Raw genomic sequence first — 27,965 nt, 5'->3', positions numbered from 1 at the left:
AGGTGACACAGAGATGTCATATTAAAAATGAGAAGAATAAATAATTGAATCAGCTTGTTGCATCCTATATAAGATTTAATTATGCAATCCTCTGCTTGTTTGATTAGACCAAAAGATAAAACTTTGCAAGCCTCATTAGTTCAGAGAAATAGCAATTTCCTTTAATATCTGCTCTGTCACCTTGATTCTTCTAAGAATTTACATATTAGATAGCTAAGAACTCTATCCTGTTGATAACTTGAAGGGTAGATTTCTTAACATGTTGAATTAAGACCTAGAAACGAGACAGAGAGTGACATCTATATATTTCTTTTTAAATGTAAGAGTTCTAAGCAGAATTTTTCTCCCCTCAGGAAGCCACCCATGTATATTTGAAATGTATCAAATGAATTTTGCTGGGATATTAAATATACAAGTTTGGAAGGCAGTGAAAATGTCTGGGTCAGAGTTTTGTGACTGAAATTAAAAAATAAAAATAAAAAAGAGGTTCAAAGACCAAATCCCCAGGGCTCCAATGTTGGAAGGGCATGGAGTAAGGAGAAGGAGAGTGGTGCGGGAGGATAGTAACAAAGCGTGGGTTCCAGAGCAGACACCCAGAAAGCGTATCATGAAAGAGGGAGGGATCGACTATGGCAACTGCTGTTGTTCCATCAGGAAAGATACAGCTGAGAATTGGCCATCAGCTTTGGCAAACAATGGATGTCATGGCGATCATAAAAGCAAAGGTTTCAGTCAAGAGGTGGAGATAAAAATCAAATCAGAATGTATTTAAGAGAGGAGGGGGGAAAAGGAGGCAGCATTTGTAGAGTATACACAATTCTGCCACAATTTTTATTACTTTTCTTTAGAGGAGACAAGAAGAAAAAAAAAAAATAATGGAGCAGTAGCCAGAGATAACCTGAAGAATTTAAAGAAGAAACAAGAGCCACTAGTGGAATAATCTAGTAAAGAGAAAAAAGCACTATGCTATAAGGACAAGGGACGGCTGGGACAATAACCTTAAATAAGTAAGAAGGGTACAATCTGTACGCAAATGGAGATGTAGTCCTCAGAGAGCAACTGAATTTATAATAAGAGATGTGGGTAAAGGTGCAGGTATTGGGTAGATGTGGATGGGAGAATGTAGAAGTTCTAATTGAATTATTTTCATTTTCTCTATAAGATAGGAAGCCAACTTACAGGTTTGAAGGAAGTAATGAAGTAATTAAACGTTTATCTAAAAGAATGGGCAAGTAAGTGGACCTGGGAAATGTAGTATAATTGCCCAGGAACACTAAGATTCACTTAAAGTTAGTGATACATCATTTACAATGAAGTAACCAACATGGTAGCATTTATCTCAAGTCAAATTCAAGTTCCTGGTTCCAGGCACTGAGAGGCAGGGAGCTTGATTTTCCAGGGTTAGCCTCTGCAAAGCTAGTAAGACAAAGTAGAGAGATGAGTGAGCTGAGAGGGTTTACAGGGAAGTGATACTGATGGATCACAGATATATACCAGTATACTGTATAACCCATATGTGCCACTTAATTAGACAGAACACATAATTCATGATTTTGCATCATGTACTATACTTCACTGTTATTAAATTATTAATCACTGTGTGCTACTAGTTTTTCAAGTATGAAAATGGCGGTACATTTATAAAAAATTAAAACAAAATATCTACCTTGAACATAAATTCTTGCCTGGTGTCTGTCCTTCCCTTTAATGTTCTCAGCCTCACATTCATAAGTGCCTTCGTCTTCCAGCTGGATGTTGAAGATCTTCAGCACGGCCCCAGAGGTGCTGATCTCGGCAGTGCTGGGCATGGGCTCCAGGACCTTTCGCCACCGGATGTCAGGAACAGGGCTTTAAATGGGAGATGCAAGAGCTAAGAGTCCACAATGCTTAGGAGGCAATCTTATATTTATATTGATAGCTAAACACTGACATCATTTATTTCCAAAAAAGCACAAAATTAATGTATTTCTATTATATATACGTTAATGAAAAATGTTCACACTTACTTGCCCAGGGCAAAACATTCCAAAGTCACATTTTGGCCCATCAATGCATATATGTCCTTGAATTGAACTACAATATCAGCAGGATATGGTTTTGTTGTCCCTAATATTAAGAAAAAGAAAAACATCAGTAAATTAAAAACAAAATACTGTTTTTTTTGTGTGTGTGTGTGTGTTTTTTAACACTGTACTTTTTAAAAAAATATATATATTTTATTGATTTTGTACAGAGAGGAAGAGAAAGGGATAGAGAGTTAGAAACATCGATGAGAGAGAGTCATCGATCAGCTGCCTCTTGCATAACCCCTACTGGGGATATGCCCGAAACTAAGGTACATGCCCTTGACCAGAATCGAACACGGGACCTTTCAGTCCCCAAGCCTACGCTCTATCCACTGAGCCAAACCAGTTTCGGTAACACTGTACTTTTTTATGGTATTAGAATTGATTCAATATAGATGGCTTTTCTCTATATAGGTTTTGAAAAATATCTGATCAGTCACAATGTGTAGATTTATTTTTATGCATATTATGTATATAGTATTAAGCTTGTCAAGCATTTTCTATCACATTGGCGCATCTGACAGCTGTGTAAATCAATCTGATTCAACTCACTAAAAAAATTTCAAGAATTCTTTAGGGCACATCAAATATACATGTCAACTATTGTTCTGGGTGCTACATGGGTCTTAGGAAGAAAAGGAAAGAAGAAAGAAAACAAGAGAGAAGGGAAAAGGAAGAAAGGAAAGAAGGAGAGGGAAAGGGAGAAATAAGTGTCCATGGAGAATAAGGCAAAGGGGAAGTAGTTGAAAAGAGGGAAGATAAAAGAGAAAGAAGGAAAGAAAGTGTCTATTCAGACTTCACTGTGCTCATAAATGCAGGTACATTGACCGATTTATGTAACACATCAGTCCTAAAAGATGTACTGTTCCTTTGTTGGGGAAGAAATTGGCTCAGAAAGGTGAAGTACATTGTTTAGGATCACATGTGACTGTGTACTTTATACCATATGATACTAAGGAGACAAGGAAATACACAATCACCTGAAATATAAGCCAAAATGGAAATAAATAATATTAAAAAAAAGTAGGAGCCAAGAAAGATAATTGGATGTGGGTATGGGAATTTATTTCAGGTAAGGAAGGCATTTGAACTGAACTAGTCCAGGTTGAGGAAATAGCATATTATGACAAAGCTCCAGATGTGTGCAGGGAATTAAAAAAAGAAAAGATCTAGCAATTCAAATTATGTTAAAGTAGATGTAGTTAAAGATGATCTTGAACACCAATCTAGAAGGCTTTTAACTGTGATATTAAATCTTTTGAAATTACCAACAGGTTTGGTATAAGAATTATTATAAATCTTACCTTTGGTTTAGGGAGAAGACCTTTTTGGTAGTTTTTAAGGATGGAGAAGAGAAATATAGGATAGAGTTAGAGATCTAAGGAAGATTGTTTCATAAATTTATAAAGAAAAAAGATGAGAGTCTGATCTAGAACACTCACAGAGGGAACAGAAATGGAAGAAGAGATCTCAGTGGTGTGTTAGAGAATCCAGAGGGCTACTCTTGGATCAATGTTTTCTCAAGATGTAGGTTAAATATCTAACTCATCAGAATCACCTGGGATGTTCGTTGAACTTGCAGATTCTTGGGACACTTCCCAGGCCTGCTGAATCAGCATCTTGGGGTTCCACATTTTCCTCAAATGTCCTAAGTGCTTACTAACTGAAAACCACTAAACTCACTGTCCTGAAGATGAGGGGAGGAAAGGAGTTGATTAAGAATGCTACCCTAAAAAAAAAAAAAAAAAAAAAAAAAAATGCTACCCTGAGATGGTAGAAATATAATGAGATTGTTAAAATTAGGAATAAGAATACCAGAAGAGATTTAGGTGTGTTTGAAACATTGTGAGCTGAATATCCTTGAGCACCTTCTCTGTGAAAAATCCAGGCAGCAGATAAAATTAAAGACTCTAAACACAGGGAAATTTTTTTGAAATGTTAATTGGGAGCCACCTGCCTCAAGTGACTGTGGAAATGTGTAAATGGGTGAGAATATCTAGAAAAGATTAGAGAGAAATATAAAAAAGAGAAAGATCTGCATAGAATTTGTCTGGGAGGCAAGTGGGAGATGAAGAGTGGAAATAGGAAGGACGAAGGAAAATTGGGCAAAGAAGGGATAGTTCCAGAGAGGCTGAAGAAACCAATAGTGTCACAGAATTAGACTGAAAACTTCCTTTGGATTAGTAAATAGAAAGTTGTTTGGGTTACTGAAGATTGTTGACACTGAAAACAAAAGAAGACAGAGAAAGAAAGGAATGGAGGGGAGTTGGAATATTTAGAAAAGAAATCTTTTCTAAATTGTGTGAATGACCATGAAAACAAGCAGATGTCGTGATTCCCTTGGAATTAATATTCTGATATTTGGCTAATAAATCAATACTTTGCATTCCTGAACTAGATGCAGTCAGTCCGAACTCTGCCATCTTAGGTTACTTTCATGATGCTCATCACCTCTACTGAAAAAGCTAAGGAAGGACCAATACTCTTAAAGTGAGCATCCTTAGTTTGCCCTGACTGAGCAGCCAGTGCATCTCCTGACTGGATATTTCTTTTCATTACACTAGGTATTCCAGAAGCAGATAACCTTGCAAAAACAGAATCTATATTCTATATATAATATATATAAAAGACTAAGTGACTGGCCAGTAGCTATGATGCACAATGACCACCAGGGGGCAGATGCTCAGTGCAGGAACTGCTGAGCAACAGCAACTTTGCAGAATGCCCTCTTGCACTCCAGGACCCGTTGGGGGATGTTGGATTGCTGGTTTCAGCCTGATTCCTGCAGGCCAGGCTGAGAGACCCACCTGCTGGAGGAAACCCACTCACTCCGCAGATGCCCCTTTGAGCCCCAAGTGCAGCCGGCTGGAGAGGGACTTTGGGAGGTTGGCTCCAGGGCATGTCCGGCCCCTCTTGCCCAGTCCCGTCCCACCGGCCACCTTCTAATTAATTTTCTTTCAATGTGCACAAATTCGTGCACCAGGCCTCTAGTATAACAAATAAAATACTTACGTTCAGGTAGTGGAATGAGTGGGATAAATTTGCTGAATACACTCTTTGTAATAGAAGGACTGGATACAAAGCAGGAATAATTGCCTTTGTCTGATGCCTCAACATTTGCAATGTAGAGATTGCCATTTGTCTGAGATACAAATCTTCGTTTATCCATTGTGATAAACACAGGAAATTCATTTAGAAGCCAGCGGTAGCTAAGATCATCTAGAAAAAAACATATTGTCTAATAAATATTAAACTTATCTCCAAAAGCAAAGACTTCATTATCTAGTAATAACCTAGAACATAATCTAATCTATGCTATTATAGAGCAGATGTTGGAAGGAAGACAAGACAGTGCAAATTTCCTCAAAGCTATTATAGTGTGAGTGAATATAAGCATATTGCTAAGCAATTATATCTCTCTTTCTCAATTATTTTATGGACTACTAATATTCTTCCAATGCATTGATGGACTAAATGAAACTCAGAGAGATTAAATGTCTTGCTTAAAATTTCATGACTATTAAGTAGAACTGGATTTTTTTAAATCAAAGTCTGATTATTCAAAACTCATGACCCACTTCCCTCCCTGCATTTTAAAAATAAAATCAATATTATTAACCATACTGTGGCTTTATGTCTTTTTTGTTTTTGTGCTCCTATTGTAAATTATAGATTTAGAAATGAGTTTATATAACCTGTTCTGGTCACACTAAAAAGTAAAAATCACAGAAACAGAGAAAAAATGCATGCTACTGGTTTTGTTAAATATTAGGAAGCATACCATATGGTACCTCAGGAAATTCCTTTGGCTAAACCTACTGACTGGTGTGACCAAAAGTTGAATTTCTTCATGAATTTGCTCCTTTTCATGCAGTTTTATCTTCCTATCTCCCCCTCATACTCTGAGGGAAGATTCCCCGGGTGTCATGCCCAGCAGGAATGCACAATAGGGAACTATGGGCATTTCATACTTCTCAGTCACAAAATGCTGATGCCCTTGAAAAGGCCATGACCATGTGATGCTACTAGGAAGATTATAAGAGGGGATCTCTATGTCAAGTTAGATCGGATGTTAGATGTGAGATGACACACTACCCTGTTGCTTAAGGGAGTTCACCGTGACTGGTACAGCTGTCATAGGGAGTGTAAAAGAGAGCTGACTATGGAAACCTACAAGAATTTCTTGGGCATAGTAACCCAGGGCTTTCCATTTAGATTAGCTATGTAATTTTCTTCAGCAACTTATACAATCAGGGAAGTAAATGAAGATGATTACATTATGCTTCTTCTTAATTTTAAATTTTAAATGACAGAAGTGGTACACTTGTATTATCAAAATAAATAGAAAGTATTTGTAGAGCTCAAAGAGAACAAAATATTAAACCACCATAATTCTCCAATGTAAAGTTATTATTAGAATATATCTTTTTGGACATTTATACCTGTGAATAATTCTATCATTTTAATAGTTATCCTTATGCTGATTTAGGGTGAGGTACAAAACACAGAAGTATCAAGATAGGAAGAAACTTAGGGGACAGCTTAAACTGCTAAATTGGGTTCTTGAAATTGGGCAGAAAATAATGCCATGTAATCTTTGCTTCAAGAAGATACTGGAGCAAATTGTAAAACATACTGTAAATATATGATTTGTGAAATAATTTTTTCCTATTCTCATTTAAAAACATAACTCAATATGTTGCCATGATTTCTGATTACAATTAAATTCCAAAAAATGAAAAATAAAAAGTAAAGAAAAATATAGATTTCCTTACAAAAATTTTTCTAAACTTACACTGCTTTCAAGACAGCACACACAAAATGTATTCAGAATAGTCTGGGTACTCAATATTTATGTGAATATGGAGACCTGCATTTTAATTCTAAACTAACTTTGGTCAGCCCATTTTACCACGCTATTATTCAATTTCTCTAAAATTTAAGATTGTGTTTTGTGTTCCCCTGATAAGAAATGAGTAAAGAAGAATGGAATAATGTTTATATATTTGAACTTTTAAGGAAAAAAAACTAGGTCAGTGAAATTATCATGATGATATGTGTATGAACATAAGTATTGGACTATTCAGCAATCGCTCTGGCTGATTTAATGCCCGATGAGAATTCTCCACTTATTTAATACATACTGAGGACTAGCCCTAGCCAGTTAGCTCAGTTGGCTCACTTGGTTAGTTTTGTTCCCATATGCCAAGGCTGCAGGTTTGATCCCAGTATAATTTATGGCATAATATTAGAACTATAAGAATATTAAACATACAAAGCAGTTCTCCAGTGTGAAAAAGTGATATTTCTATATTGCTTCAAGACAAATATAATAAATAAAACAAGTGAAAATTATTGAAAATATATAAAGACCTAGCCAATTTGGCTCAGTGGATAAAGTGTCAGCCCACCGATGAAAGGTCCCAGGTTCAATTCCTTGGTTGCAGACTTGATCCCCATCACTCATTGGAGTGTGTGAGGGAGGCAACCAATTGATGTGTCTCTCTCTGTTTCTCTCTCTCTCTCTCTCTCTCTCTTTTCCCTTTTATTTTCTCTAAAAAAATCAATGGAAATATATCCTCGAATGTGGATTAACAATAACAACAAAAAAGAAAATATATGAAATGTCCAACTTCGGCAGCTTTTATTACAGCTATATCAAATTACTGAAAACATGTATTCAAAGTTTGCGTCTTGTAACAGGTAACACTTAATTTATCTCCTTTCTAAATTAGGTGATTATTCTTGCAGATTGGTGCTCCTAATGTCTTTATCCCTTTCTTATGTCTAATTACAGTTCACAGTATATTGTAGATGTTAAATTGCTAATAAAATGACTAATTACACATCACTCCTCAGTACCAGTTTATTTCAGTAGTAATTTGTAGAAAGTCTACCATATTTTCTCCAGTGTAACAGAAATATTAATGGGAACACAATCTAACATATATAATGTGTCCCCAAAATTTATAGATGCACGTTGAATAATTAATTATAAAGGCAGTGTTTATTAAAATACATTTCATTTTTAAAATTGAACTATCAGCTGTCAAAGTGTGTATACATTTTTGAGAATATTATTTATAAACAGAAACGATCATAAATCTTTGGGATAAGGGCCAAGTAATTAAAGAACCAAAGAAAACACCCTTTCCAATCACTAGTACATGATATATTATATTGAGTCCAATTTAATTATAAATGTACCATTGTTGTTAAGAAAATTAAAGCTTGCCCAGTTCATTCCATAGATGCTCACAGTCATAGAGAAAGTTACCTGGAAAATGGTATGGAGGATCACAGAGAAGCACTATTCCTTTTCCTTCTTTCACTCTGACCTCAGGACGTTCCTCAGGTGGGAAAGTATCAAGATCTAATTATGAAAACAAGAAGGAAGTGTTCACTCTCTCTGGTCAACAGAGATAGTGATTAAAGTTCACCTTTCACCTGCTAACTCACTTGGGATAGTTCTTCTCGGATAGTTTGGTGAAACCAAAGTCAATTCCCTGTTTCTTGGTGGTAGATTTACATACACTACAGACTTCTGTGGGGAACCTGAACTTACAGATACTGGTAGCAGCCAACATAACTCTTCTGACAACCCTAAAAATTCCAGATATCCTAAACTTTTGCTTCACCTTTAGGAAAACTCTCAATAAGAATATCTGGAAATACAAGGATAACAGACAAAACCAGAGATCTACCAAAGAAAGCAATGAACTTAGAGGCATGGACTTATTTGAAAGGTATATTTCCCTTTCTGAGTTAGGATTCCAAGGTGGAGAAGGAATTAGGGTGAAAGGCAGGATCCTAGGTGAGAAACATGAAAGTCAGCAATCTCTCGGCCCTTTTCAAGTTCTGCATTTTCCTCCATTCTCATTTCTTTGACTCTTCCCTATGTATTTATTTGGAACTCACATTTTTATTGGTTTCTGCATGCTCTACTATTTGATTTTTCATTAGTTTTACTGTAGTTCATTCTGTTGCCACCTTGCCTCATTCCGTATCTGTCATCAGTACTCAAATTATGAAATCTAATTGTTATTTCTCTCAATATATTTATATCTCGGAAAAGTCATCCTCCTAATTGTTAACTTTGTCCAGAAAAACCTAAATATCATATCTAGTCCTAATGTCTCACTTCAATGCCACCCCCAACCTCAGATACTTAGTTGATATTTCAACATAACTTACCATGACCTCTGCATATAAAATCATTTAAATAAAACCACCCTTTAAATTGGTTTTATTTGCTCCCATTCCATTCTTTAAATAGAACAGAATGTTTCTACCATTTGATTAGACTTCCTTTAAAAATATATTTAGTTGCCCTAGCCAGTTTTGTTCAGTGGATATGGCATCGGCCTGTGGACTGAAAGATCCTGGGTTCAATTTCAGTCAAGGGCATATGCCTGGGTTGAGGGCTCAATCCCTAGTAGAGCATATGCTGAGGCAGCCAATCAATTATTCTCTCTCATCATTGATGCTTCTCTCTTTCTCTTCCTCTCCCTTCCTCTCTGAAATCAACAAAAATATATTTCAAAAATAAATAAAGATAAAATGTATTTAGTTAAGTGCAATGCGATCAGTCGATTATTTCTACAAGGATTGTTTATTACTTACAGTCCCACTGTTGTCACACCCAACTTAATCTGACTTTTTCCTTACCCTGTTTCATTGCCTCCCAGTAATCACTACCATGTGGATCCTCTTAAAACATCATTTTCATCCTATAATCAACTTTCCAAAAGATGTAAATGCTGACCTATACACCACATACTGCAGCACCTGGAGGCCAGCTCCTCCCCTGAGGCACAATATCCCTTCAGAACAACTTCTGTTAGCTCAGCACAGTGTTTCTCAAAATATTTTTTATTATTGCCCACCTAAAGAGACATTTAATTTAATTTAAATTTAAAACAACTGATTTGATTAAATCATGCTTTAATTTATTCACAATGAAATAAATTAAAAGAAGGGGTGAGACTTTGTCAGGTAGGGTTGCATTTTGGAGAGCCACAAACCAGTATGCTATAATATCCAAGATGGTTTCTCCCCACCAAGAACCAACTTTCACTCTCTTTCGAGTGGCATCACCCCCATGGAGAATACATTTCCATTGATGCTAATCTTTAGAAACTTATTCAAGATCTTTCAGGATATGGCCTTAGCTTATTTTCTAATGTTACCTTTCACTATTTCAAGTGCATTTATAATACCTCTCAGGATGCTTTGCTCTCCTGCATATTTTTTTTCCTCTCCACACAACTAAGGCCCACTAATCACGATAGACCAATCTATAGACACTTCCTCTCACTTCCTTTCTTCCTTATTGCTCCTCTTGTTGAACTCTTATGATAACATCTAAATTTTACTCCTCCAAACCATACTTGTGCTTTGTAAGGTTACAATTACTTACATCCAAAGCTCAGGGTGGCTTCAGTGCTCTTGACGATCCCGTAGTTATTTGATGCTAAACAGTGGTAGACTCCAGCATCTTTCTGTTTGTCAGGGTTGTTGATAACAAGGTTTCCTCCTACCATACTGTACCGATCATTTGTCAGATCAATATCCCCATTATTCATTCTCCATCTATGAGGAAAAGTAATACATTTCATTCAGATGAACTTGCATAGCTAATATCATTCTAAATTAATATGGGGACAGCTCATTGCGAATTCGGGCAATTAAATAGATGGCTCGCTGTGGTATTTCTTTACATGTTATAATTGCATATTCTGGGCTCATGATTTATAATTTAGCTCAGGCACAGAAAGGTAAATATTCAGGTGCATGAAATAGTTCCACTTTTTTTCATGAAGCATCTCAAAGGATAAATACTATATTTAATTTTCTAGATAAATTGGTTTCTTAGCTGATATACATGGTTTATAAATGATGCCCATCTTTGCACTAGTTCAATTCATGCATACATGGGTATGGTGTTTAAATATTAAAAGCATTACTTTGAGAGAAATAAAATATAAAGTAATATGTCAGAATTTTTCAATAAAACAAACTAATTGAAATCAGGATTTTCTTCGTAATGTCATAATCTGACCATAGAGGTCTATCACATAAATTGAAAATGATAAAAATCAATTGAGTTTTGGTTTCCAAGCCACAGATGTAGTATTGTAGATATGGGGATTATGTTATAAATAAATTGACTAGAAACAGGAATCCAACTTTCCCGGTGGGATGATAAGAAGAATGCATGTGGACAGTAGTTTTCAATTAAGCTGCCCACCTGCATAATTTTATAGTGATTCTGTATCAGGGTTCATCCTTAAGGTTCCTTGTCTTCCACAGTGTTATAAGAGCTATCACCCTCGCTGGTTTGGTTCGGTGTACAGAGTGTTGGCCTGTGGACTGAAGGGTCCTGGGTTCCATTCAGGTCAGGGGCTCCCAGTTGCCAGCTGGATCCCCAGTAGGGGGCATGCAGGAGGCAGCCAATCAATGACTCTCATCATTTATGTTTCTATCTCTCTCCCCTCTCCCTTCCTCTCTGAAATCAATAAAAATATATTTTTTTAAAAATTGTAAGATAAGAGCTATGGTTAAATAGGGACTGTGGTTGCAGTTATTTCCTAGCACTGTTCTGATTAGGGTCAGAATCTTGGCAAAGAGGCCTAAGAATATTTGGAACATTCTTAGTTTTAAATTTTACAATGAAGCACATGATTTCAAAGCAAACATGGAAAACCTTGCTTTGTGTTTTAAAAAATTACCAAATTGCCAACCAGTAAAATCCTCTCCCTTCCCCAGCTGATGGCACTCTTGTCTCTGTTTGAATCATCCAATGTCAAACTGCTTAGCCTTTGCAAAGTGAATGAATGGATTTCCCTTTGGGCAGTTCCAGTTGTTAAGTTTTGTTTTGTTTCTTTCCCCAAAACAGTACGTTGACTCCAGTTTATTGCCTTAGCTTCCACCCAGGGGATCTGATTCTGCCTTTCATGTCATATAATAATCAGGTTTTGCTGTGTTTGGGTAAGTTCACTGGTCTCTTTAATTTTCAGAAACACCCACAACATTGTTGTAATCCCCCTCACACATCATTAAATGCAATTTTATCTGAGCCCTTGTTATTTGGGGAAACAAATAACAAAATCCTTAAGGCTGGGAAGTGGAAGGCTTATTTCACTGTTATACTTTTTAGGATGTTACCAGGAATAACAAATTATCACAGTATGTGCCACAGATATAAAACTACTAATGACAAATTGCATAATGACTAAGTTAGTAAGACTTGCCCCAACTATTAAGTAAATTTTTAAAACTTCAAATGCTCTTTCCCATCAGACAAACTAAATCCTTAGCTAATATTTTTTTCCTAATTATGCTGTGGACGGCAGACAGCCTTCATAACAAACGAGACACATGCTTTTCCCTGCCAGCTCTACATTAATGTGTAGAGTCAGGCCCCACTTGTCCTGGCAACTTCTGTGCCGTGCCACCTTGGGAGGGGTGTTTGCCAAGCGAAGTTGTGCTTCTTATCTTTATTTTTGAAATTTTGGTAAGAACACTTAATGGGACTGGAGGGAGGGGGATTTAGGGGGGAGCTAATAGCAATGTACGAAACTATAGTTCTCCAAAGTTTTGCTTCTGTGTTTGTGGGGATAGGGGTGGCATTGGGAGGGCAGCAAGGAGGAGCACATGTTTTTAGAACACTGACTACAACAACTCTTGTGTCTGTTTGCCTCCTTTCCAGCCTGATATGCTAAGGTTCTATGTGCGCAAGTCAAGGACACAAAGCCACAGAATAAGAGCCACGGATATAGCTTTTGAGATGCTGTCAAACTACTAAACATTATACATTTCTTTGAAAATCATGAAACCTGTGTTTCAGTCCTGGGTCTCTGATTTACTCATGTTGAAGAAAGTTAATTTACTTATTCAGGGCTCAGCTTCCTCTCCTATAAAATCATGTGCTTGGATTAGATCTCCTCTACAGCTCCTACTGGTGATACTGTTCCATGTCCATAAACTCCCATTATGTATGGCTTAAGGGTAGAAATAAGTCTATTCCATCAAATATATTCAAAACAAAGTATAATTTATAACATATATACTTATATTGCACTCCCATGCATGAAATTAAAACAATAAAAATAATTTAAAAGGGATAGTGATGTGGTTTCTAAATTCATATATTTTGTTTTAAGAATAATTTTATTATAGCCAGAGGCAAGTAAAAATGAGTCTAATTAGAATTAAATGGGGGAAAGTGGTATTCTCTTTGATAGCAACTTTTTATAACAATAGAAAAGCCAATTTTATATCCAGGGAAAAAATCTACTATTAAAATCAACCTTGTTTAATGACAACCTTCAATTACGTGAGGTGACATTAACATACTAGAGCCCCAATTTCTGCATCAATCACTTGCTTTGTCTTCATGGAACCATTCTATACGTGAAATTCAAATCCATTGGCATCTGTTAAATTTTTGAATCTTATTTTTTGCATCAGGCTAGAAACTCTTAATGTATTTTTCTGAACCATCCGAAGCAGAAAAACTCATTGTTATATTTTTTAAAAAGTTATTTTTTATATCATCAATAGGTACCCCATAAAAATAGGAAAAAAAGATTTATATAGATTGTTCAATAGGTAGAGGCATTTAAGAAATGTGCTGTGTTGTCTGGACATATATTCGAGACTATTGAATAAAATGTGTAGCTTTCTAGAATTATTTATGCAAGCACTTTAAATGAAGTTAATATAGAAATGTTATCCATCATTTGTAGGTATAAGTTATCTAGGCCAATACATATATGAACATTTTATCTTCATATGTGCATGATCTTCATATAACCTTTTGTATGATTAATATGATTTCCATCACACAATTTTTAAATTGATAATGTCAAATGGTACTGGCTTTATTTTTTGCAGAAATTAGTAAGTAAATTATTTATTTGCTTATGTTTAAGAAAATTACTATTGAAATATCTCCTTAGGCATTTAACAACTTTTTAAAAATCACTTGTCTGCCAACATTTTTGTTAATGTCCCTGGACTTTGTAGAAAGCCTTACAGCACAGCTGTCTCAGTTGGCACTGGTCACCGATGCTGACCTGTAATCCCTAGTTCACTACCCCATTTGGAAAAAAGGAAGGGCAGAACATTACTTGTAAACTGGGAAAGGGCTGGCTCGTGCCCTACAGTTGAGTGAAACTTTTCCTTCTGGTGATTCCTCTGGATAAATGGTATTAATTGGTTGCTCTTCAAAAATTGGTCCAAATCCTTTGTCTTCCTCAGAAACTGTAATGAAAATGAAATTATTTTACATTGTGCTGGTTTACAAGTAAAAAAAAATAAAATAAAATAAAATAAAATTGGGGATATTAAAAAGGTTTTTTGTTTGTTTTTGTTTTTAGGAAAAAACAAGTCAGAACAGAATTTCTATTTTTATTCAGACTGAAGATAATTTGCTTCTATAATCCCGAGGAAAACATTTAGGTTTTTATTTTTTTTTTTAAATGTCCTGCCCATCTCGCATCATTCCTCCCAAAGCACTCTGCGAGGCCATGCTTCACTGCACACAGCCCTCAAACAAGTCATGTTTCCACGCCTCTGAGCTTTGCACGTGAGGCTCTTTTCCACAATCAGCATCAACATTTGTGCGGTCCTTTATGACTTAGCCAGAGTCCACTCCTGTAAGAAGTCACATCCCACCTGGCCTAGCTCATTTGTATCCTCATAACTCTTTGTCCAGCGTATGGTACCTATCCTGTGATTCTCTTTGTTGTTGTTGTTGTTAATCCTCAACTGAGGATATTTTTCCATTGATTTTTAGGGAGAGTGGAAGAAAGGGGGAGAAACAGAAACATTGATGTGAGAGAGACACACCAATTGGTTGCCTCCCACACACACACATCCCCACCAGAGCCAGGAATGAAGCCTGCAACAGAGGAACGTGCCCTTGACCAGAATCAAACCCAAGACTTTTCAGTCCAAGGACTGATGCTCTATCGACTGAGCCAAACAGGCTAGCACTACTGTTTGATAGCTTTCTGTTCCACTAGATTGTAAATTCTTGGGGACAGGTGGCTGTGTCCATAATCTTGGTATAATGCTCTTCTTTGCTATCTGTGTAGTAGTCTGCAACAAATAAGGACTTAACAACTTTTGAACAGCAAAATAAATTAATTTCTAAATGCTCTGTGGAAATTTGTTCCTTTCCTGTGTTAGTTCTTATTTTTTTCCTAAACATGTGACCAACACAGGTACTTAGCAACATCTAGAACAATCAACAAATTAACATGAATATGGAAACTGGTCGACTGGTTTAAAATCCGTCAAAAAAAAAATATATATATACACACACACACACACACACACACACACACACACACACACACATTGGAAAGCAGTTGTTCCTGACAGTGCATCCTCTCTGGACAAGAAGAGGAATATCTCACAGCCACAGGAGGAGAAGAGAATCACTCCACAACATCACTATGACAACATTTACAGAACAGAGCTAAGAGTCATATGTCCCAAATGAATTAATACTGATGTGTATGGCTAGGAAACAGGCATATTCTTACAAGAAATCACTGAGTACATTTTCTAGATCCAAACTATGGCTCATTTCTCCAATTTATTGTATCTGCTCTAGCATCAACCTTGAGGATGAGAGCTTTGTTCATTTCCCTTAAAAGCTTAATTAAGTCATTTAAATCTTGCCTTGGTTGTATTTAACAGTGCATCTCCCAGCCTATTTATTAACCTCCATACCATGGGGAGAATAATAAAATATACCTCATTAGATTATTGTGATAATTATTTTGAGACCATATATGGAAGACCTGGCTTATAGTCAGCAATTAATGCTATTTTTTCTCTCAATGACAAGTGCTTTTCACAAATTGTCATTTTTAGGCCACAAGAAATTTAAAAAATAGGTTATTATCATGTTTTCAATATATATTATTCTTTTTAAAGTATATTCCCTTTTTCTTAGTGGGTAGACTCTCTGAAAAGGAGAACAAAATTATAAGTGACTTTTCTCACATAATTGAAAACAAAAACTAAAATCACACTATTTTATCTGCTCTTAATGCAAATTCATTTATTTTCTACAATATGATTATAAGTTATTGCAGGAGGAAGTTCGTTTCACAAAAAGATTAACACGAAAGAAAGAAGTCATATCTGAATATTTGCTGTCACAGTTACAGTCTCCTGCTTCTTCCCGCACCATCCTCAGCTTCGAGATTATTATCATCAGGTAGTAGGACGATCTAAAATGGGATGATTCACCTCTCACTGTGTGGAAATGGTCCAGTGTCATCTTGCTATTCTATGTTATTTCTGGAAAGTGTAATTACAATTCATGCTTGAGAGTAATTTTTTATTCATTTTACATCCATTTTTAAACAAATTCTATTTCTCATTCTGTAATGTCATCTCAATCTGTTGGTTATCAAACATAATCTTACATAATTATATTTATTGTAAAAAGAGTCTCAGGGAGAAAAATCTATTAGAAAAAAGCAATGGTGAAAAAAACTTGAACAGAGTCGAATATTGGCTTTTTTACAGTGTTGACAATGCTGTAACAGGGTTATGGCCTGTGTTACAAGCTCTCTTGAAATACAGTAACTATTTCAACTCTCTCAAAGCATACTTCTTCCAGACAGTGCAGGCTCTTCTCTGCTGTCAGCTTTTCTTCTCCGGTAAGAGAACAAGGACATTTAGGATTGGAGCTTTAAATGCTCTGGTGCCCCAATCTGCTAGGAACGGATTGCAGGTAATAGGGAAACAATAGTAATTTATCATAACTAAAATGGAAAGGAGTTGGTCTCAAGAATGTGCAGCAATTACTCAGAACAAAGACCAGGTCAGGTTAGCAGGAAGCTTAAGTTGACTAAATTTTCTATTGTATGGCTTTACCCACCCAGGAAGAGCCTACCACATGTCTTCATAGCAACTATGTCTTTGGCACATGGTCCACCCCTTAAGCCTCTAAACCTTGTTTTGTATCACTGGGGATATTCTCACACCCACCTTTCTGTCTGTGTATGTATGCTGCCTTAAGCTTGGGAATGTCAGAAGCTGGGAGGGGTCAGGGAGAAGCCTTCCCTACAAGCTCAGAGGGAGCATGGCCCGGGTAACACTGGTTTTGAACTTCCAAGCCTCCAGAGCTATGAGACTATTTTCTGTTTTACCAAGCCACTCAGTTTGCAGATGGCAGTCCTAGGCAACTAATACATGTATTATACTTGTTATAGAAGTAGTTTAAGTACTATCTAAAGTTCATAATACACTGTTAAACTTTAATGAACTAGGCTTTCCCAAATTAAATGAACAATTATGTCCTTTCTAACATAATTCCTATGAACAACCTGCGGAACAAGTGTTCTTTAAAATATAGACTTAATACACTCCTTATTTTCCCAATCCTGTACTTTCATTTGTGTTACTGACTTTAAGATTAGCTCCATTTCTAGCATTTGAAATACTTACCTACTAGCTCCAGCATTAAACATTTCCCAATTCTTCAAAGTAGTTAAAGTGTTTTTTATATATATACATTAGTAGCCCTGTGCACAAATCCTGTAGCTCCCCCCACCTCTCTCTCTCCTCTCCCCTCCCTCATAGCTTACTGCCCTGCCCCCTCCTGTAATTTTTTGCTACCCACTTGTAGTTCACTGCCCCACTCTCCTGCAGATCCCTGATCTGGTCATTATGCAGTTAGTCATTATGCCTCAAGGCATAACAGATAATTAGCATATTCCTCTCTTATTATACAGGATTTTTATTGATTTCAGAGAGGAAGGGAGAGAGGAGAGAGAGAGATTAAACATCAATTATGAGAGAGAATCATCGATCAGCTGCCTCCTGCATGCTTTCTACTGGGGATCAAGTCCACAACCCCAGCATGTGCCCTTGACTGAAATTGAACTCGGGACCCTTTAGTCCACAGGTGGACACTATCCGCTGAGCCAAACCAGCTAGGGCAAAAATGGTTTTTATATTTTTCTTATATATCTGTTATTTAACTTTTCTTATTCCCTATTCTATGGTAAGGTTCTTTAAGTCCACATAATGATTATATATATATATATATATATATATATATATATATATATATATATATATATATATATATATGGCCTACATGTGGTGATTCCTGACTAATGAGGTAGAAACAAAAATAGCTTTGGTGGAATTCAGGCTAAGATTTTCCTTTCTCTTAATCCTTATAGCCACCTAAAAGTGGGAGCTCTCTATAAATATCCTTGCTTTTTATGAATATCCAGGCATGAATATCCTTGCTGCATCATGGAAGGTGTAGCCATGTTTGCTCAGTGATTCTTCCTGAGTATTCGCTCTCCTCACTACTGAGCAGTGGCTTTTATGTTACCAGTTTTACTGTGTTTACTGAGCGCCTATTATGTAGTTACTGTGCTAGAATCTATTGCCACATCTTTTTCTTAGTTTTAAGTCTTCATAAGAATCCTGTGACTTTTGCATATTGGAAATTAGAGGTTTATGGAAGTTGAATAGTTGAAAAGACTATGTTGTGAGTGAATACCAGGTTGCAAATGCAACTCCCAGGTTGGTCTTACTCTAGGCTCTGATTTCTTCACCATATCATACTGCCTCTATTTCTGGCAAGAACTGTTCAGTGGTTGAAGTAGGTCTGCACAGGGTTATTAATACAGTCTATAACAACAAACAATACATTTTGCAACCTCTTTGGACTCCTTAATCTGAATTTTAGAGTACCTTTAGTTCTCTCTCTCTCTTTTCTCTCTCTCATTCTCTGTCTCTCTCTGTCAGCAATGTCTAATAAGTTATTTTTTTTTTACTTATTAAAAAATAAGTTAGGTTTTTATAACATTTAAAATATTGTTTCAAAATTTAGTAGCAAATATTATTACAAAGAATACAAGAACAACACAGGCTACATTGAGTATTATCCATCTGTTGCAAGCCTCTAAGACAGTGATTTTCAACTGCTGTGCCTCAGAAATTTTTAAAACATGTGATACCTGATTATTTAGTCAGGGGCATGGACCTCTTTTCCCTTAGAATGTCATATAAAAAAAAATGGCTACAGCCAGCCAACACCAAAATGGCCATCCAGTGTAACTGAATCAAAATTATATCTATCTTTTTTTCAGAACAGCAAAAAATATATATATATTTTTGGTGTTCCTCAGAATTTTAGTAATTAGTTTATGTATGCCATGAGATGAAAAGGGTTGAACATCACTGCTCTAATAGGATATTTATGTTGTATCCATTCATTTATTTTGGCAGTTACATGTTGCCTTATGACTTCAGATAAAGCTTCTTACAAAATTTCCAATGGTTTTAACATTAACCATTTCGCTTTAAGTTTATAGAGTTTGTAGCCTAAGGCAGAGATGAAATATGATTGATTTGAGAAAGTTATTTTTAAAATGTACGCTTTCATCAACTTACCTCCATGACCATACCTTCTGTGCCATGTAAACTCTAAAAATGAAAGAGAAAATATTTTAATCTCAAAGCAATTCTTCAAATTGTGGTTTCAAATATTACTCAACTACTGAGGTGCTAGTTAATGAAATGAGATTACCTGTTCTTTACTATTAAGGTTAAAGTATCAAAACAGCTTTGCAGACGTTTGTCTTTGCAGTTTAAAGTTGTAGTGCTAAAATTTATGGTCAACAAAATTAGTAGAATATTTAGTACTAATAAAATTATTTTAGTTTTATTTAATTCATAAAATAAGACAGTGAAAATAACCCTACCACAAAAATTTTCCTTATTATATTTGCATAATATAAGTATATATGCATACAAACATATATATGTATAATTTCTGTGTCATATCAATGTCATTGAAATTATTAAGTACTGCTTAAATTATAGATTTTGGGGATTCTTAACTCATAATAATTACTCCCCAAAATAAAGTAGCATTTTTAAGTTATTTAATAATAAATAAGATACAACAGAATGTCCATTAAGTCAGCACTAAGCAATCAATGGGGATTGTTAAATGATAGAATCCATTTATGTCTTGAATGAATTGCAACTCAAGTATTTACTAAAGTTATAGAGATGGAGGTATTAGAAAAACTGATTGTTAGAAAACATGCTGCTTCAAAGAGAAATATGATATACCTCTCCTTGCAGAAAAGATTTCTGAATCCTTCAAATTTGTCTTTGAAAAATAGTATATGTTTGTCCTAAAAACTACAGCATTCTTAAAGCTGTTATTCTTAATGTGCCTGCACATATTTTTAGATTATTTTAAAATTGTTTTTCATAAGACTGACCAGCCAGTTAATATAAAATAAATTATATTAACTTAATAAATAAATAAATAAATAAATAAAGGTAACAAAAGCTTAAAACCAAGTACTAATCATTTTGCCATATTTTACTTTTATTTATGCTAATGAGATTAGTTAAGTCTATTGTATCTATATAGGAAAATACTATATAATGATGAGTTGTTAACTATCTTTCCCAAACTACACTAAATGCTTTCAAGTTGAAATAGGCTACAGTAGGACTATTAACCCCCAGAAACTGACAAATGCTATTCGCAGTGTTTTTCCCCTCCCAGATAACCTGATATCACACATTTACCAGCATACCACTACATAAGATTGACTGAGTCTTGTGAAATTTTATTTTGAAGTAAATTAAAAAGTAAATTAAAAATAGTCAACCTTGACATATATTAATTTATTTGCATGACCCCAGGGGTCAAAATAAAATATTCTAACTTTCTACACTAGACTTAATGAAGTGGACAAACACATTGATTATTTAGACATTAGTTATGGATAACATGTAAAGGGTATTTCTTACCTGATAGGCAGGTTGTAAAAGATAATATCACAAGGTGACTAACCAGCAGCCACATTTTCATCTTGTGTTCAGTAGAGGTTAAGTGCAATTTTCAAAAACAGCTTTAGCTTTATGGCAGTTGGATAATATTAAAAGCTGCATCAAGGAAAGGGAAAGGAAAAGGGAAAGGGAAAGGGAAAGGGAAAGGGAAAGGGAAAGGGAAAGGGAAAGGGAAAGGGAAAGGGAAAGGGAAAGGGAAAGGGAAAGGGAAAGGGAAAGGGAAAGGGAAAGGGAAAAGGAAAAGGAAAGGAAAGGAAAGGAAAGGAAAGGAAAGGAAAGAAGGGAAGCAAAAGGAAGAAAAAATGTTTGTCATTTGGGTGCAACAGCATTATTAACGTTACCCTACTTTATATTCCTTGTGTTTAGACAATGTTTTAGTTTTTTTTTTTTTTTCAAGATGGCTAGTTTTTGTTTTTTGTTTTTTAAAAAATATATTTTATTGATTTTTCACAGAGAGGAAGAAAGAGGGATAGAGAGTTAGAAACATCGATGAGAGAGAATCATTGACCAGCTGCCTCTTGCACACCTCCTATTGGGGATGTGCCCGCAACCAAGGTACATGCCCTTGACGGAATCAAACCCGGGACCTTTCAGTCAGCAGACCAATGCTCTACCACTGAGCCAAACCAGTGCCGGCTGTTTTAGTTTATTTAAATACATTTGTAAACCCCATGTAGGAATGGAAAGAGTAGATTCAGTATCAGGCCCTCAGCTGCCTCATAGTACTGACACTGTGTGACCATAAGCAAGCCAATCAATTGGTATGTTTTAGCTTCTAACAGTTTAACAATTGAGTTTAACAATTGAGATATTATCTTTTATACAAATTGCACAGTTGTAAACATTTTAATATCAATGTTTTGATTAAAGATTGAATTTATCTGAAGGGCTGGTGGTACAAAGATTCAACTAATAATTTGTTTGTATAAGAGCTTTGACAAACTCAGACATTATACACTAGCATTATTTGTTGATAGTTTGTGAAAAAATTTTGCCAAGAATATTGATTTTTAAATGTTAAAATATATTAATTAATAATAAAGTTGTTCCCATTCACTTCTTTCATTTATTCATTCCACACATGTAAATAATTGCTCCTCATATGTTAGGAAAGGAGAATCTAGGATTTGTGGGGCAAAGTCATTAAAAGTTGGAGAGCTGTATTTAAGAGCAAGAGGAGAAAATTACTAATACGAACTAAGCTATAAAAAGGATATCTTACTTTTATAAATTCCCTCCAAATTTATGACCACGTGATTATATTGGTGAAGCCTTATATATTACACCCAGGGCCTTGGAATAGCCTCATGTGCATGAGGAGATCCATAACTTAAGCTTCATCATGTTTGTGGTAAACCCACCTCTATGAACAAGCATATAGACAAATGAATAAAAAAGAAAGACATTTGTTTACCCTTAAGAAATTCACAGATCAATGGGAAGCATGTATAAATAGTTCAGTGAGATAGCTGTTTGGATCTGTATATTATTAAGCTTGGGGACGTGTCAATCACTTTAATGAAAAGCATGGTAAGAAATATCAAGGTGGGCACAGGTCTGACTGTGGCAGACAGGGCATTGGAGTGAAGGTACTGCACTCTTCAATTTAAGTTATTTGATGGCTGCAAAATCCAACTGCTTCTTCTAGAATTTGTTGAGAGCAACATGTCCCAGGATCATAGAAAGAGACCTCTTCAATTGAGATACAATGGGAGTGTCAATATAAAAAGACATTCATTCATGTTTTCGAAGGATATGTAATAGCCTAGGAAAAATCTCATGACATACAGTTAGATATTATATATAAATTCAGGATGAGCCTGGGAGCATTTCCTAAAAGAAAATACTTAGTGCTATAATTTTCAAGATATAATATTTCAACAGTTTCTATAGTTGTGAAAATAAAGTGATACTGATTGCTTGCATTGTAATGACATGCTAAAGATCCTTCTTATGTTTTTAGAACTTATTTACCCCCATCCAACCACTCTATCCTGATTTGCCAGATGCCTATCATTTTCAGAAACTTACAAAAATATTAATTATATTATGTGGGACAGGACAAATATATTTTCCCTTTTGGTATAAAGATTACTCTGAAATGAAAAATCATTTATTTTGAGATAAAGTTGGTGGAATTCTTGGAGAAAACAGTTAAAATGGGTCAAATTCACAATAGGATATATTTAAAATATTTTTACAAGGGAAAAATATTCAACAGACAAATTTTTACATTATTAAAAAATAATTTGATCAATTTTTTTTTTACATATGTGAGAAGGTGACAACTAAACATCTGTTCTCCCTTGAAAAATTTGGATCCGTGTAGGTATTCATTTTTCAGCTGGAAAGACATCATCTAGCTCTCCTGTTTTTTTCGTTCTCAGAGAATAACCCAAATAAATTATTCAAAACAGCATAAACAATACATTAAAAAGCATGTAGCCGCCGAAGCCAGTTTTGCTCAGTGGCAGAGCATAGTTCTGCGGACTGAAAGGTCCCAGATTCGATTCTGGTCAAGGGCATGTATGATGGTTGTGGGCACATCCCAGGTAAGGGGTGTGCAAGAGGCAGCTTGTAGATGTTTCTCTCTCATCGACGCTTCTACAATAGCTCTCTATCTTTCTCTCTTCCTCTCTATAAAAAAATCAATAAAATATATTAACAAACAAACAAACAACAAAAAATCATGTAGCCATAGCAATTATTTAAAAAATATTTCATACTGCTATATAATTAAATGATGTACCATCAAGACAATAAACTAATATTTCATTGAACTAATTACTATAGAATAATTTACACTCAATGAGAACAAGATCCTAGAAATTTTGATTAAATATTTGTAGAGAAAAACTAAATAATACTTTATGTAGTGTATATATTAGAAAATAGCCCCATCTCTGTTTCAGAAAGAATAAAAAAGATTTGGGAATATGTCAGAAATCTATTCTGATATATCTTTAACATAGCCCACGAAAAGCTAAATTAATAAGAAAATTTAACCTACAATTTTACTCATGATGCTCACCTGGTCCTATATTACATCTGGTCCTAAAGAACATTTGCTATAAAGTTCTAGATCCAGTAAATAGAGGAAGCTTGTTGGAGTTAAGCACAGGTTAGTCTAGATAAAAAGACACCACTGTCTCTACTCTGCACTGTAAAACCAGGGGACATTTTATCTTCAGATTTCAAATTTTAATTTCACTATGAAATTCTGCCTCTGCTACCCAAGTCACTTAATCTTCCTGAGGTGTCAGCCACCCAGTCGGGACCATAGAAAATTAACTTCCTTCTTCACACAATTAATGTGAGGACTAAATCATGTGTGTTATGGATTTATGTTTGGGTATGTGTGAGTAAAAGTCCTTGGTACATTCCAGAAGTCAAAATATTAAGGTGGAATAAATACAATTTCCCAGAGATAAAATTAGTTTTGAATTTTTAAAATGCTAATCTTTTAGAAGGGGGATGGGGATAAAGAAAGGATTGGGATAAAGAAAAATGAATGAAACCAAGTTATGAAAGGGAGGAATGAGGGTAACAGGCTAACCTCAGAGTCATGGGGATGGTAAAGAAACATAACATGCAAGTGTGCTAAAATGTTTACAAATCACTAATCTATACGATATATCATCTTATCTGCCAAAACTCTGAGACTTCTGCAGGTAGAGTGAGTTATGGGGATCATACAGATTGCCCAAAGACACACAGCTACTAACAGAGCCAGGGTCTGTCCTTCTAGTCTAGACAGATTTAAATACTATAGTTTTTTATTTAATTTTTTTAAAAAGATACTTGCTCTAAATTGAAAGAATCGATATTTTGTAAATTCAATGATTAACATACTTTTCAATACAATCAATTTCCCAAAATAAGGTGTAGGGGCCACCTACATTAACATTATTTGGTTGTACTTGTTAATAAAATAGATTTACCAGCAACTCCCAATAATAATTAGTCTCTGGGGAATAGCTGAAGTATCAGCATTTTAACCAAGCTTCCCAGGTAATTGGTAGGCACACTAAAGTTCAAGAACTATTGCATTAAGTGTGCTAGCTAAAGGTTAGGAATATTTTCACCACTCACAGAGAGCGTGCAGATGTGTCCTGAATTAAACAGGCTACATCTTTAGCCACTGCACTCTAAAGACCAGAAGATATGCAACATTTAATAACCTGCCTCTTAAAATTACGTCTGCCCTGTCCTTTTGTGTGGCACATTGCATAGGTGAGAATTTAATATCGCCTATGACTACATCTGATTTACTTTACCATATCATAGTGAACAAGGCATTCTGATATTATGTTTTGACTACTACCTGGAAGGTTTCCTACTTTTACATGAGACCCTCTTATTGGATTATAATGACATGACTGAGCGTGCTTTTAACTTCTTTTGTTGTAGTTCAAAGTGATCTGAGATAGCAGAGCCACTACAGAGCAATGTGCTCTGTGATGCCTTCCCTGTGAATCATATCTAAAAACCCAGAGCAGGATTTAATAACGCTTCGACTGCAGCAAAAATTCCCCTGCCAGCGAGACAGAACTTTCAAACTTCTTGCCCTTTTGTTCCCTCACCTCCTGCAGCCACCATAACGCACAAAAGCACAAGACCTGGGAGGAAACCAAGTTTGGAAGTCTCACTCAATTTACACTGGGAGCTTTAAAGACTTCCTGGGTTGTAATCTCCCTATTGTAACCCTCTATTTCTCTGCCAAGGTGGCCATATCTATTAAAAAGATATTATTGTTACTGTGTGTCTGTTTTCTGAGTCTCCACTCTAAGCCATTCTCCCTAACGGGACAGGATGCTAGCTGCTGCTCCTCTCTCCACAGAATTGATATGCTCCGCAGATATAAGAGCAGGTGTTTATTCTACCTTGCCAATCTAAAGGTACACGTAATATCTTACTATCTTCTGACAAGAGGCCCACCCGGGGGAAGGGGGGTGGGGGGGGGAGGAGGCTGAGGATTTTGAAACTTCTATCAGCTGCTGTTCAGAGGAAGAGAGAAACTAAACAGAAGGCACAGTCCTCCTGGAAGAGCATGATGTAACTCTTGACATTCTATCTTTTTAAATGACAAGGAAGACTGAATCATTGTACTGATACAATGACCTTACAGTATCAGTAACATGACTGTATGTCATTGTATTAATTGTTCACTGATGAGTGATTCCTACTCAAATAATTTAGGCCTTTATTCTTAGTAACAACATTAGAAAATTATTTTTTAATGCACCTCAACTCAATTAAAACAATTCAAAAAGTTAGTTTTGAAACATATATTACAGAATGTAATTGAATGTTTCTTCAATCTCATCAGACATAAGGGTGTATTGCATGTTGTTCAAATACCAAAAAAATGTGTTTCGTTTTCTTTGAAGAGTATAAAATAAAACAATCATGTAAAGGTAGGTGAATGTCAATTTTTATTTATTCATTCATTATCCCATACACATATATGAAGTGTTATCTATCAACTGGAGACATTTTTAGCAGCAGCATAAGTACAGCATAAATTTATACTTTGATTTTCTAGTACTTATATTCAGTCAGGGGCTTTCTAGAGTAGAGCATATCCATAGCAGATTGTCTCATTCATTTTTCTATAACCATATTGCCTAACACCATGCCTTACACAGTAAGGATACTTAGCATCTGTGGAATAAATTTACTGAGCAATGGCTAAAGCAAATTACTGGTCTATATTTCACAGACAGATCTACACATTCAGAGGGGAAAGTGGCAAAAGTGAAAGCACAATGCAGCAAAGTACCAGTAAAGGTCATTTCAGAGAACCCTAAGAGTTTGACATGGCCTGGGCCTACACACATAGGAGCATTTGCAAAAGATTAGTTGAGATAAAAGTGTAGTCAAATTATAGGACTTTAAATGCCATGAATTGCACTTTTGATTCCTTCCAGAGGCAAAGAGTTTCCATTACTAAATTATTCTGTAAGAATATATATATATAAAGCTTAAATATGCTGTGTCCAACCATTCGCTATGACACACATTGGCCACCAGGGGGCAGATGCTCCAACCTGTAGATGAGCTTGTGCTAGGGTCTCGCCGATTGGGTCTGGGCCAGATGGACTGGACATACTCTATAGCCCTCCTGCAATCTCTCCCTGGACCTAAAACATTTCTTCTAATTAGTTTCCTTTCAATGTGCACAAATCCATGCACCAGGCCTCTAGTACCATTATAATATTTAATTGTCAGTGCTTTGGTTGATGAATGTTCTATTCTTCTGGCTCTTTTCAATGAAAGAATAAAAATGAGTGACTAGCCCAAACCAGTTTGGCTCAGTGGATAGAGAGTTGGCCTGTGGACTCAAAGGTCCCAGATTTGATTCCAGCCAAGGGCATGTACCTTGGTTGCCAGCACATACCTGGTGGGGGGTGGGCAGGAGGCAACTGATTGATGTTTCTCTCTCATCGATGTTTCTAATTCTCTATCCCTCTCCCTTCTCTATAAAAAAAAATCAATAAAATATATATTTTTAAATGAATGACTAATAAGTGAATAAAAAATACAAAATTTAAAAAATGCTCAGTATGTTTATGTGATTAAATTAGTATAGCTTTGTGATTAATAAGATTCAATGTTGGTATGAATGCAAAAGTAATATTTTTCTATGTTGCTACAAGAAGCTGTAATTAACACAATCATTTAAAAATAATTTAGTAATATGGATTAAGATTTTAAAAGAATCAAGATAATTTGATATAGTGATTCCTCATAGAGAAATCTATTCTAATAAAATAACGTGTCTTAACTCCATTTCTGTTATTATAACAGTACAATGAAGTATTACGAAGGCTTTAAAATTATACTTGTAAGTGCTTTATAATAATCAGAATCAGAGTGAAATAAATTTTATTCTATATTATGTGAAAAAGCAGAACTAAATATTATAGAGCATGAACTAAAAAATACAAAGTATAAAAAAGACTCTCAATCAAATAGAAGAAAATAAAAGAGGAAAAAGATAATAGAAAAATGTGGGTATTAAAAAATAAA

The 27,965-nt window shown here is 35.4% G+C and overlaps 1 protein-coding gene across 3 annotated transcripts in view; it reads right to left on the bottom strand.

Annotated features, from left to right (window-relative positions):
- Positions 1–27,965, bottom strand: part of CNTN1 (contactin 1) — a 270,443-nt gene that overhangs the window by 105,503 nt on the left and 136,975 nt on the right. For all 3 annotated transcript variants that reach the window (XM_045587921.1, XM_036457218.2, XM_036457220.2), the window contains 8 exons: positions 20,895–21,029; positions 19,512–19,544; positions 14,201–14,333; positions 10,486–10,658; positions 8,344–8,439; positions 5,079–5,285; positions 2,007–2,106; positions 1,667–1,848 (listed from right to left, as the gene is read on the bottom strand). In XM_045587921.1, the coding sequence (XP_045443877.1) occupies positions 1,667–1,848; positions 2,007–2,106; positions 5,079–5,285; positions 8,344–8,439; positions 10,486–10,658; positions 14,201–14,333; positions 19,512–19,544; positions 20,895–20,955 (985 nt within the window). In that variant the 5' untranslated portion in view covers positions 20,956–21,029. The remainder of the gene's footprint in view (positions 1–1,666; positions 1,849–2,006; positions 2,107–5,078; positions 5,286–8,343; positions 8,440–10,485; positions 10,659–14,200; positions 14,334–19,511; positions 19,545–20,894; positions 21,030–27,965) is intronic.

The sequence above is a fragment of the Pipistrellus kuhlii genome, unplaced genomic scaffold, assembly GCF_014108245.1.
Source record: "Pipistrellus kuhlii isolate mPipKuh1 unplaced genomic scaffold, mPipKuh1.p scaffold_m20_p_3, whole genome shotgun sequence".
Taxonomy (NCBI): domain Eukaryota; kingdom Metazoa; phylum Chordata; class Mammalia; order Chiroptera; family Vespertilionidae; genus Pipistrellus; species Pipistrellus kuhlii.
Note: the sequence above shows the minus strand (reverse complement) of the source record. Positions and strands in the feature narration are given on the sequence as shown.